The sequence below is a fragment of the Gopherus evgoodei genome, chromosome 1 (genome assembly GCF_007399415.2).
Source record: "Gopherus evgoodei ecotype Sinaloan lineage chromosome 1, rGopEvg1_v1.p, whole genome shotgun sequence".
Classification (NCBI taxonomy): Eukaryota; Metazoa; Chordata; order Testudines; family Testudinidae; genus Gopherus; species Gopherus evgoodei.
In genome coordinates this window covers 28,143,930-28,156,892 of record NC_044322.1, presented here as the reverse complement: position 1 = coordinate 28,156,892, position 12,963 = coordinate 28,143,930, and the positions used below count along the sequence as shown (strand labels likewise).

At 39.2% G+C, this 12,963-nt stretch overlaps 1 protein-coding gene across 10 annotated transcripts in view; it reads left to right on the top strand.

Moving 5' to 3' along the window:
• TRPC6 (transient receptor potential cation channel subfamily C member 6) overlaps positions 1 to 12,963 on the top strand; it is a 173,576-nt gene that overhangs the window by 139,721 nt on the left and 20,892 nt on the right. For 9 of the 10 annotated variants that reach the window (XR_004000071.1, XR_004000070.1, XM_030560200.1 and 6 more), the window contains 3 exons: positions 825 to 1,089; positions 2,786 to 2,981; positions 6,690 to 6,893. Coding sequence is in view for 8 of the 10 variants with exons in the window: in XM_030560200.1 (XP_030416060.1) it covers positions 825 to 1,089; positions 2,786 to 2,981; positions 6,690 to 6,893 (665 nt within the window). In the remaining 2 variants the exon portion in view is untranslated. Of the gene's footprint in view, positions 1 to 824; positions 1,090 to 2,785; positions 2,982 to 6,689; positions 6,894 to 12,182; positions 12,786 to 12,963 lie in introns of those variants that run through there. The other variant, XM_030560191.1, reaches the window with a different exon arrangement.

The window sequence follows — 12,963 nt, the reverse complement described above, 5'->3', positions numbered from 1 at the left end:
GGGGTCCAACCTCTTGGTTTTAAAATGCAGCATGCAATTAAATCCCCAGGGAGAAGCTCAGAAACTTGTTGAACAGATTTGTAATTGCAAGAAATGAACTACATCTAAAAAAGGCCCTGTTCACAAGCAAATGCACATAATCTAAATGAGTCCATGCCATGTCTAAGTTAACCCATTGAGTCATTCATTTATTTGTTGTGTTGCTTAAATGTTATCTCTCCACTGAGTTCCTGGGACAAGAACATCATTTTCTGTCTTATGTATAAGGATGTTTTGAAATGTTATTGTTCAGGGGCATTAGGTGTTGGGGCAACTTGCCCATTTCTGTGTTAGACTTGAGAAAGCATGTTTCTTTCTCTAGTCTTGGTTGATGGCAGGATCTTCATGCAAGGAGTTTGCTGAGCACTGTTAGAAATTCATTGCTGTGGGCTCAGTTTGGGCACTCACATTGGCAGGTAGGGGCCCATGCTGCTAAGGAGCTGAGTCCTGAGAGCAATCAATGTTTTCACTCAAAGGGGCACTACATATGTATATTTTAGGTGCATAATCAGGTGCCCTCATTTCAGCACCCAAGTCTGTAAATTGGCCTCCCTCTTCATAAGTGGCTGCATTGCATTTCTTTTTCAAGTATGGTTAAAAAAAACCCAAAAAACTAAAGAGCGAGCCAGCACCCCAGCTGCATAACTCTATTGATTTCAGTGCCAGGGTACACTAGCAAATGATCTGGGCCACTGTTTCTCTTCTAACCAAAAGAGAATAATCCCATGAATAGCCTAAAGTATACTTCAGCCCAGTTACAAGAAACTCTCATCTTTTATTTCTAGCCAGAATAAACTGGGATCCATCTGATCCACAAATCATATCTGAAGGCCTGTACGCAATTGCTGTTGTTTTAAGTTTCTCCAGAATAGCCTACATTCTCCCAGCCAATGAAAGCTTTGGACCTCTACAGATATCACTTGGCAGAACTGTGAAAGACATCTTCAAGTTCATGGTAATATTTATCATGGTGTTTGTGGCCTTCATGATAGGAATGTTCAATCTCTATTCCTACTACCGTGGGGCCAAACAAAACGAAGCATTCACAACGTAAGTATTACTCCTGTTTAAATGTTAAAAATTGCACATCTTTTGTAGAAGGAGAACTACTTGAACTGAATGCATTAATATACTAAGTGTCATAATGTGTGGTATAAGATTCCCATCTTTTATTAAATTTCTTCCTCTTGTAATGAGTGATAACTTTCTCTGTAAACCTGGTGCCACTAAGATATAATTGAAATCAAGGATAAGATTTTTATCCCAGTTACACTGGGGCATATCTGGAGTGGCTCCATTGAACATAAATTGGACTTACATTGTATGCTTTCTGGGGCAAGGGCCATCTCTTTGTTACAAACGGCATCTAGAATAATGATCCAAGCCTGATCCATGATAGGGGATGGTAGATGCTACTGCAATATAAATAATGATCAATACTCAGCTGAATAAAATAGGTAGGATTCGGCATAAGAGGTGGCATGTTTTTATCAGGTTCAAACCTGACCCCAGGAGAGCTGTGCTGGGAATGGTGCTGGTGTAAGTTAAGGTAGAGGCTTCCTTTGCCATGCCAATGTTAGCTGCTGTTTTTTCTACAGTTACCCTCCTACTCTTCTGCCTATAAATCACTCTCATTTTGCAGACCCAATGAATTCCAAATCAGTGCAAGTTGTGCTGCTTTGTCATGGATACCAATTTACATACACTGCTACTTATTTCATCGGTGGTTTGGCCCAGAGGCTTCTCCATGAGTTGCAGCTGCTTAAACTAACATAGGCTTCATATGCCAGCTGTGCACCAGTTTCCCTTTTTTAAAGGAAATTTCAGCAGAGTGCAAAAGAGAACCATTACCCACAGCTGAGGAAGATGTACGAACATAGCAATTGCCAGATTGGATCAGATTCAAGTTCCATTCAATCCAGTATTCTGTCCCCAGTAGTGGCCAAAATCTGCTGCTTCAGAGGGAGGTGTAAGAACTGCTCTGTAGGTAGATGTGAGATAATCTGATCCTCCTCTGCAAGAGGTCTAATCCTGATGTCAAATAGTTAGAGATTGGCTTAAACCCTGAAACGTGAGGTTTAAGATCCCTTCCAAAATTTTTGTTGTTTAATTATGACAGCTCTAGATATTCTTGATCTCCAGATAAAATATCAATCCCATTTTTAATCTTTAATTCTTGGACACAAAAACTTCCTGTGTCAATGAGTTTTATAGTTTAATCAAATATGTGTGAAAACTTATTTCTTTTTATCGGTTTTTAATTTCATTGACCGTCCCCGTGTTCTTGTATTAGGAGATGGGGAGAACAGAAGTTCTCAGTTTACCTTCTCTGGACCATTCATTATTTTATATACTTCTATCATGTCCTTTGTATTAATCTCCCTTCTAAGGCAGATCCTGTGAATGAACGTCTTTCCTCCTGTGCACGGCAACCCCTGGTTCTTTGCTCTTCTCCTCCCTCCTGCCTGCTGGGTATATTCAGGCCTTGATTTACCAGTATAATTAATTAAAGTAGTTGGCTCTATCTTTTATGCCTTAAAATTGAAACTCTGTTATTATGAATCAGTTTCTAATGGGAGTGCATATTACATTAAGTGTATGATGGATGATATCAGTAAGATCAGACTTCTACAGTTTCATTCAGGAGAAGTTTATACGGTAGGTAAATAGCAGTGACTTGTTTATGAGAACAGTTTTTATAAATCTTTTACAGTAGCATATGGCCATGTTCTGTTTTTAATTTCAGAGTTGAAGAAAGTTTTAAGACATTGTTCTGGGCTATATTTGGACTTTCAGAAGTGAAATCAGTTGTCATCAATTATAGACACAAATTTATTGAGAATATCGGTTATGTCCTTTATGGAGTCTATAATGTTACTATGGTCATTGTTTTATTGAACATGCTAATTGCAATGATCAACAGCTCTTTCCAGGAGATTGAGGTAAAACTATATTTTATAATTATATTTGGTTATATCTCATTGAGGTTTAGTGTATAAGCAGATACACATTATGACAAACTCTTATTTTCTTCACATAAATATATTTTTGTTACAGAGAAACAACCTGAAGTTATTTTTGGATTAGATAAGCACTATACATTCCTTCCAAATTGTTGGTGGTGAAAATGAAAGTAGCTGAAAGTGATGTAGCTTCAGTGTTTAGAGCAGTGAAAACTAGACAGGACAATATACTAAAAAAAATATTATAGAACAGTGCTACAGAGGGATGTATTAGCTGATCTTGCAAGTCTTTTCCATCTCTAAATTCAAATTACTATTTGAGTGGTGCCCCTGTTCTTTCTGTTAGAAGGGAATCCTCATTGATATGCATCCAGCCTATAGGCAAATCCAATACATTACTTTAAATTGTCAGCAACTCAGCTTTTTTCCCTACTAAACAAAATCTTCAATGTAATAAGTTGGTAAAAATCCACACAAACTTTTGGGTATTGTGGGAAATAAAGGGCCAGATCACTGTATAAGTGTTTAAGAATAACTTCTCACAATAAAATGATTCTCACTCTTTCCTTGTCCCAATTAATATCTAATTAAAGTGGAACAACTTCATTTGGACAGATTGAGAGAGACCAACATCAGAGCATCTCATAGTCCAGTAGCTAGGATACTCAGTTGAGAGTTGGGGACCCTTTTTCCAATCCTTTGTCCCACCAGTCACAGAGGGGAATTGAATCAGGGTCTTCTACATCCTGAGTGAGTACCCTAATGCAGATCTAAAAGTTACAAAGAAGGTAGACCTTCTCCATCCTGGCCATTTGGAATTGGATGTGCTCCAATCAGGCCCTGCAGGCAAGATAGATTTTCTCTGCTTATCTTCTCCTGGTTTGTGCATCACACTGAGTCTTCGGCATTAGAGGGGCATCCAGATGCCTAGAGTGAGGCTTCAGTATGCATACCCAAAGACAGACATTTAGCCATGTAGGGAACGTTTACAGTGGAAATTAGTAAGTAAGTTTAGGAACCTACAGGGTTAGACCACAATAAAGTGGGTTTTTTTGTGGATCACAGTGGTATCTAAAACTGGATTTTAGACACCTAAGTCCCTTTGTGGATCTGACCCATAGTGTCTCTGTGCCTCAGTTCTCCATCTGTAAAATGGGAATAATAGCACCCCCTCCCATAAATATTTTAAAAATTGGGAGACATTCTAATACTTCAGTAATGGGGGCTATAAAATTACCTAACATAGATACATAGTTTATCTGTTTTAAAGAGTTTCTTCTTCTATTTTTCCCCTTTATTGCATAGAAGTTGAAGAACAATAACTTTGCCAAAGATATAACACAGGTATTTCATGGATGAAGCTTAGTAGGAATGCCATAATAAAGGATCCTGGTAATTGAGTGGGTAAAAGAGAAGAGATTAATTACCAATATTTACACATTATTATGCTCATACCTATGCTTGTAAAAATCAGGCCCTTTCTGGAGTCCACTCTGGCTGCTATGGATGACTCCAGTGGCCCAAACAGCTTGAACGCTGGTTTAACCATTTTTTTAAAGGGAATCCCAATTTGACACAGAGCCAGCATAGCCATCTTGTCTCTCATCATCCAGCTTCAGTGTGTTTCTGGGAGAAAAGGTGTCTGGCAGAGGAGAAACCAGGCTGACTCTTTGCTGGCCCCAGGACTGAAGGAATGCAAGGTGGCTTTGCTGCGTGCTTCACACTTTAGTGACATTGTGACCCATCATTTTGTTAGGACCCCAGTGAACACAGCAATACAATTGTTTTAAGACTGAACTGTAAAAGTCATGATTCCAAGCTTACTTGAAATAATGAGATCTATATCAGATTAAAAATCAAAAATACCTTCTCTGTTGGCAAAAAGAGTTGAGTACGACCTTGGTCAGAGAATAAATTAGAATAAAAATGTATTTAAATTAGAAGATCCCAGCTTTAAGTAAATTTAAGAATAAACTAGCTTTCCCATGTGACTTTGAGTGGATTGTTGACAAAGATGCACAAATGAAGTATTTATTTATGTATTTATTTTGCATACTGGAGTCTGCATAAATCTAATCTAGAATTGATTATCACTGATCTTTAGCAAATTAGCTCAGCAGATTAGTTCTGGAAGGGTCACCACTACAAAGTTGGGAGAATCAGGCATGACTTCTGCAAGAGGTAGATAGATAATCATAACTTACAGGGCTGACCCCACCCCTTCAACAAAAATGACAATGAAAAGAAAATCAAGTTGAAATTACACTGTCCTGCAGTGAACATAAATTAAAATTACTGAACACATTTTGTTCTGTAAATACAGTTAAAATACATTGAAAATTCATCTGCATTCTATGGAAACTCATGATCAGGGAAATATATCTCTTTCCTTATGGGTCGTATTGAAAGCACTTGGAGGACCTTTTGACATTCTACTGTCTCCAGCCATGCCACAAACCAAATGTCAAGAATAAAACAAAAGGAAAGGATAAAGAAAATGGAAGCAATTAAATTTTATCCTAAAGTGCAGATCATGAAATCTTAAACCAAATCTAGTTTTAAAATGACCTGTGTATAAATGAGAAGAAAGGGGCAGATACATGTGCCTTAAAATAACTTAGCCCGGTGCCAGAATCTTTGTGTATGATCATGGCAATGCTCATCTGCTGCACTCAAGATGAGAATAATATCAATCCTTGAGTCCTTGCACAAGAAAACTCACTTTGAATTCAGTGGTGTTTCTACTGGTACTAGTACTAAGTGGAACTGTAGGGTTTAACTTATATTATTGTTGTCTAATTGTGTTTTGTTTTTACTGTTACTCCTTTACAGTAACAATGTATGCCATTCAGAAGTGAACAAAAAAGTGTATTTCACAACTGACTTTCCTATAGTGTTTTTTATATTTAGAATATGTCACCACTAAGTATTGACACTATACTGTGGTAAATGTTTAATTTTTAATGACACCCCTTATGTAACACTTTTTATTCAGAGATCCCATAGCATTTTAGAGATATTCACTTAGTCTCAAACCACACGCCTGCAAAATATAGTTAAGAAATACAGAGCAGCCACTTCACTGACCACTGAAATGTGCTCATCTCTGGGACAGAACTCAGCATCTGTTTATAGGACAGAAAGTAAGAAAGGATGCTGCATCCAACTGAAAATGCGAGAGAAATTTAGATTTAATTTAAATTAAGCAGGAAAATGTGGTTAATCTTAGAAAAAGTGCCATGGAATATTTAATTCCTACAAATGGTCAGTTTTATGTCTTATGCTCTATTTTAAGCATGTGCTTAAATCCATCCCTGTTGAACGAAGCATTTATGCATTTATGCATGTGTTCAAAAATTGACATCAAGCTTAAAGTTAAGCATATGCTTATGAGGCCTTTACTTTTCTCCAGTCTAATTTTGAAAAGTGTCAACAGATAGGGCCTCCCTTGAGACACTTTTTACAAACTAATGAGGGAGCTAATAGTCAAACCTAGGTCTATTCCTTTGCTTTTCTCAGATTAACAAACAATTTGCATAATTAATATTTCATTTCTTCATTGGTAAAAATCTGCTTGGCATTCATGTCAGCGATTCTTGTTCAAAACACAAATGTCATTGGATAAGGTAATTTTAATAATTAAGATATTATTAGCATTGTTTTGATAGTCATATTTCTGTCTTACAGGATGATGCTGATGTGGAATGGAAGTTTGCTAGGGCTAAACTCTGGTTTTCCTACTTTGAAGAGGGGAGAACTCTTCCTGTACCATTCAACCTAGTGCCAACTCCAAAATCTTTGCTTTATCTCTTACTCAGAATAAAAAAATGGATCTCTAAAGTATTCCCATGTCATAAGAAAGGTTTTCAGGAAGATGCAGAGATGAATAAGGTAACTTTCCAATACAATATATCATATAAAAATTTTAAATGTTAATAATAATTTTACCCTTTCTTTGCTGTCAACTTGAGTAGGAGCAGTGGGTGCCTAACATCTTTAAAAACAGACCACCTTGGGTCCAATTTTACACGACTGAAATGAATGAAAATTTTGCTACTGGCTTCAGGAGGAGCAGTATCAAGCTCTTCTTTAGGTGCCTTAATATGGATCATCTGTCTATTTCTAGGCACTAAGGGCTAGATCCATAAAGGAATTTAGGTGCCTAACTATTGCTTTAGACACCTTAGTCCAAAATTTAAGTCCTCAGCTTCTGCTTAACCCTGTAGGTGCCTAAAGTCCCTGAGCAGCTACACATCCACTGATAAAGTCTCTTAAATACCTAACTTTCTAGCAGTGGGCATGCGCAAAGCCAACTAAATCTTGCTTGTTACCACCTAAGCCCTGATATTACAAATACTTAAATAGTCATTGGGCCAGAGTGAGAGTGTGAGAATTTCTCTATAGCTTGGTGGTTAGGGGATTCACTTAGGAAGTGAGAGACTGAGTGTCCAGTCTCTGCTCCAGTGACTGTTTAATTACTTCATACAAAGTGGAACAGCTTGATCGAGGTAGCCCTACCCTAGACCACCCCATAGCCTAGAGTTCAGGGTGTTCACCCTCAAGGAAAGAGACATTGGTTCAAGTTCCTTCTTCCCATGAGGCAGAGGATATTTTAATCTGGTTCTCCCACATCCTGGATGAGTGTTCCGACCACTAAGGGATAAGAGTAGGCTCCTTCTCCTCAGTTTTCTGTGAGAAAGGGCTGTGAATCCTGAGCAGACATAGACGCTTCTCTCTGACTCAGATTTAGGCACCCAAGTCCCTTTTGAGTGGCAGAGTTTAGACCCCACCCATCTCCTCAACATTTCTTACTGATTCGCTTAGTCAGCTCCCGACTCACAATGATGGCTTCTGTGTGCCCCTTTATTAGGTACTTTACTCTCTCCATGCGTTGAATAGAGAGCCTGGCTGCCTGACTCTGGGCTGTGGATTCCACTGAGTGGCATGGCCTCTCAGATTATGCCTTGCAACACTGTCGGTCTCATTCTAAGTCTATACCTCCTCCCTTATTGTTTTATGTGGCTTGCTTGTATCTGAGAAGTCTTCTGTTCTCTGATGCATTTAGATGATAGGACACTACAGTGCAGCAGAACTGGTCTGCTGCTTTATCTAACAGAATTATTCAGTGTTTATACTCAATATGTTAATTCTTTACCTTGCCAGTATCTCAGTGTAAGCTAAACACCCATTGCTTTATGGAAACAAATCATATAACATACTATGTTAGGCTGTATTGGAAGTGTGAAGACTGGTGTTATGACATTATTGCAACTCAAGAGGAATGGGGGGAGGAGGGGATAGAACAGCTTCCCAAAGCAAATGACCAGAAAGCAGATTATCGGTGCTGCTTAATGAGTAGGAAAGTGAGTTTATTGTGACATTTTTAAGGAAAAGTCACAAGGTAGTCAAGGTGGCAGAAGCAAATGTCAGAGAAGTTTGTTTTTTTAAAGTTTACCATTGTTACAACCATCACTGGAATTGGCAGTCATGTGACAGGGTTAATAACTTTTGCAGGCTTGACCAAGTTCATGTGACTGGGACTAGGAAATAAGGTTTGTGTGTCAGCATGTTATTAGATAAATGACAAGCAATTTTCCTGGAACAAATTTCAACCAGTTTGCCCTGCTGTGAGCAGACAGTAGAGGACAGCACTTCAGTAGCAAAAACAAGAGCCTAGCAGAGGCGTGGGGGCAGAGAGAGCTGTTCCACCTGGGGAAAAGCTTTGCTTTTGTCTCTGCTCTGTGATTTTGATTGACCCCCTTTCATATAGCATTACGCATTGTATCTCTTCTCCTGCCTGTGTAATCTCTCCTCTTGCCTCCATGTGCATTCCACTCCCCTTTTTTGTCTCCTTTCTCCTCTACCCTCTTATTAAAAGATGAGATTTTCCATTAAACAGTAATGAGGAACAACTGATCATTATCCTAGGACAAAAGGAAAGGAACTACAGGAGCGGCATTGGGCTATGTTGTGACCTGCTTCTCAACAAATTCACAATAGGTTCAAAAATGATCATGGATCCTATAAACAATGTTGCCACTGAAATCAGCTTGACACAATTTGCCTCGTAACTGATTTTAGATGCGTTCTGTGCATGTCTGGTAATGATCATTACTCAGATTTCATATCATGTTACTTGAGAAATTAAACTAAATGCATATATAATACCCACGATAAGATGCTTCATTTTGCTTGTGCATGGTTTCTGATGACCTCAGCATTTGCAAACCTCTTGTCGAGTTACTAGGTGCAAACTGATTTTACAGCTTCCTTCAGTGAGAAGGGTGTCACTGAAATGCACTGACTTGCAGGAGGTACATGTGCTGCTCAAAATGGGCTGATGGCAAGAAACAAAAAAAAACAAAGATTTTTGTTTTCAACTTCAGGTACGATTTTCAAGAGCATATAAGGGACTTGGAAGCACCAGTCCCAATTGCTTTCAATGACTTCTAAGTCACTTCTTCCATATCTCATCCTTGTACCCTATCTGTATTGGCCAGGGAAACTGAGTTTGGACCTTAAACTAAAACCATAATCAAACAGGTGTTTCTGGAAAGATGCTAACTGTCATCATATCCTTGGACATTGTGGACAGAACCCTAGAACCCCAGTTCTGTTTGCGTAGCTTAAAATAGCTGTCTGTCAAAGATTCTATGTGGAATGTAACCCGCATTTGGAAGGGTTTTTTCCAGCTTTGACCTAGCTCTTAAATTTCAAATATTAATAATGTTTTCCACTAGCTGCAGAGTGATTCTAGAACATCAAATGCTAAATAAGTGTCCTTTCTCTCCTGTTAACACAGGTATAAACATTTGATTCTCAATAAAAAAATAAATAAAATCTCTGAGCTCACATCCCCTGGCTATTTAGGGTTTCTACCTCAGAGTCTGAAACTGCTAGCCAATCACAGATTTGCTTTTGGACATTCCTGTGGTCTGGAGTTGGCCTTGCCTGCTTCCATCACATGGCACCCCTGCCTACTTCTTAAAAAAACAACTTTTGTTTCCAAAGGCGTTGTTTAGAATGACCGCTATTGGTACATTATTTATCATCTTCCCTTTCTAGCCTTTATAATAAATCATCTCCTTCCCCCATCTAGACCTGGTATGGATGATTCATTATCATTGTTTTCATTTCATCCCCAGAAAGGCATCTGCAGTCTGCTTGTTAATAAGCTTTGTAATTTGGAATAAGACCATGGGACGGGTCCTGACCTTGCAAACTGTTAACCAGTTGAGCTGTCCTTACTCACAGGAGTAGTTTCAGTGGGCTGACTGAACTGTGTATGAATGTGCAAGATCAGACACAAAACTCCATATTTTTTCTACAAATAGATCCTTTCTGCTCTTGTTACAGCAGGAGTAGCAGCACTATGTCAGTAAAAAGGAAGGCTGCACAGAGAAAATGTGGAAATTCTGTAGTGCCAACCCTCCTCATATTGCTATAGACCAGAGACAAAGCCAGACCTTTGATGTTTATAGGGGAAGTAGCTTAAGTGGAACTCACAAAGTAGTACACCAGAAACAAGTTTTTTGAAACCCGCCTAACATTTAGAAATAAAGGCATGAAACATGTTCTCTTCCAGGGTATTCCTTCCTTTCCACTGAGTCAATGACTCAGGAAACAATGCCCCTAAAGGCTGTAATCCAGGACCACAGTTCAGTGTGATCCATTCCCCACATTTCTCCTAATTCTTGATGCCACTTGACTGGAGTAGCATGACCCTTGCATCTCCTGGAGAGAGAAAATCAACATCTCCTCCAAATGCTGCCAAAGGATTTTCCTATGTGCAGCCTGCCTCAGCCTTTTGGTCCAAGGGTCCTGTGGCTTTCTTCCCTTTCAGGCTGGATCTGGGGTGACATTTTACAGGTGAAGAACCAAAAAATAGAGAGAAGTAGATTTAAAAAAAAAATTACATCAATTGCTTTGAATTTTAGAATGAAATTTCCTTATGAAGCATAAAATTCTGCTTCTCCACAAACTGGGCTTGAAGGCCATGAAATCTATTCATTTTCCTGACCAAGAGAATGATGACAACATGTGTCCTGAGTGAGCTGTCGTCTTTGAATATGACCTTTCAGAAAAGAAATAAGGAGCAACTGATAGATGTATTCTTAATAGAAAATAAATTCAGATTTTGTTGTATCATATTAGCATGCTTTTGCTGACTCTAACAGTGCAAAATATAATTTTGTAATTTTTTTATTCTGCTATTAAATACAATGGTGAAAAGTGCCCTCTGATTCTGATGGCCAAATTGAGCAACTTGGTCATGCTTTTGAGATGTGCTGCAATTCCAAACTCCAGGGAAGTGCATAGGAATTGCTGATGCTCACCACTTCTGAAAATCAGGTTCAGGTTGTCTGAAGTTGGACAGCAAGAAACTGGCACTGAAAATCAGCAGCCTCTCTTTTGAAAATGTGTCTATATGACACTAATGAAATACAATACAACAATAGGCAAGGTTTACTTAAAAAAAAGTCTTGATTGATTTTTAAATGATACAAAACAATGATCTATAACAATATGAACACGTGATACTAAGGATATGTCTATACAGCCAAGAAAAACCCACGGCTGGCCCATGCCAGCTGACTCAGACGTGCAGGGCTCTAGCTGTTGTGCTGTTTCATTTGCTATATAGACTTCTGGGCTAAGGGTGGAGCCCAGGTTCTAGGACCTTGCAAGGTAGAAGGGTCCCAGAGCTCAGGCTCCAGCCTGGCCCCAGAAATCCACACAGCAATAAAACAGCCCCACAGCCCAAGCCCTGTGAGCCTGAGTCGACTGGCATGGGACTGCTGCAGGCATATCCTAAGTAACCAAAGTTCTGGACCACGCCACCTCTTTTACACAACAATCCCGTAGTGATCACCTGTCACTTACCCATCCGTTTATCGTTAGATAAGAGACACTGTATGGCTTACATTGCCACATAAGTATGTATGGTTTATAGTTGTAGGCCCTGATTGAGCAAAACACTTAAGCATGTTTTTAAAGTTAAGCACATCTCTAAGTTCCTTTGCTGAACTGAGGTGTAGTCATTTTGTCAGGCTTGATGGGAATCCTTTGCGTTTTCTCTAAATATGAATGCGCTGGCTGTGATTACACAGTCGATAAATCTTAGTGTTTAGGTTTGTTATTTCTCTGGCAAACTTAATTTACTTTTTGAATAATTTTCAGGAGAGAAAATGCTGCAGCCATGAAGCTCAAAGAGAGAGCTTCCAAACCTGTTATGAGAATGAAATGCAGTTGTAATCCTGACATTCCCTGCCACCAAGTGGTTTTACACAGTTATGCAATAAATTATATATCCGATCTTTATTGCTGTTACAGGTTGATTTAACAAAGTTACACACTTTTATATATCTCTTGATTTACCTGTCTAAATTAAATGCATTTCACGTTTTCTGTGTTCTTTCAATTTGGGGCTCAGTTAATAAAAAGTCTGTTGCAGATTGTATCAATTTTTACATCTGTTGACAAAGAGGAAGATGTAGTAAAGTGTTAATGATAAGATAAAAGTTGTGCAGTATGCCATTCATTTCTGCTTTTCTTAATTAGGTGTTATGAACATTGTATAGGCCCTAGGCACTGACTCTGTGGGTGCTCCAGGGCTGAAGCACCTACTGAAAAAAATAGGGGGTGCTCAGCACCTGCAGAGCCAGATGAATCTTTTGTGGGCCCTGACACGCAGACAAAGACCCCGCCTCCCACTCCACCCGTGCTGCACCCTGAGGCCCAACCCGACTCTGCCTCTTCCCACTGAGGCCCCACTCCCACTCTGCCCCCAAGGCCCTGCCCCAACTCAGCCTCTTCCCCCTGAGGCTACGCCTGCTGCTTGCCTGAGGCAGAGAGAGGCACCCACCACCAAAAACCAAAAGGCAGCACCTGTGGCACAGGAGTCTACAATGAAGTCTGTGGCAAAAAATGTCAACCCATGCACAGGAGAGCCATTACATTT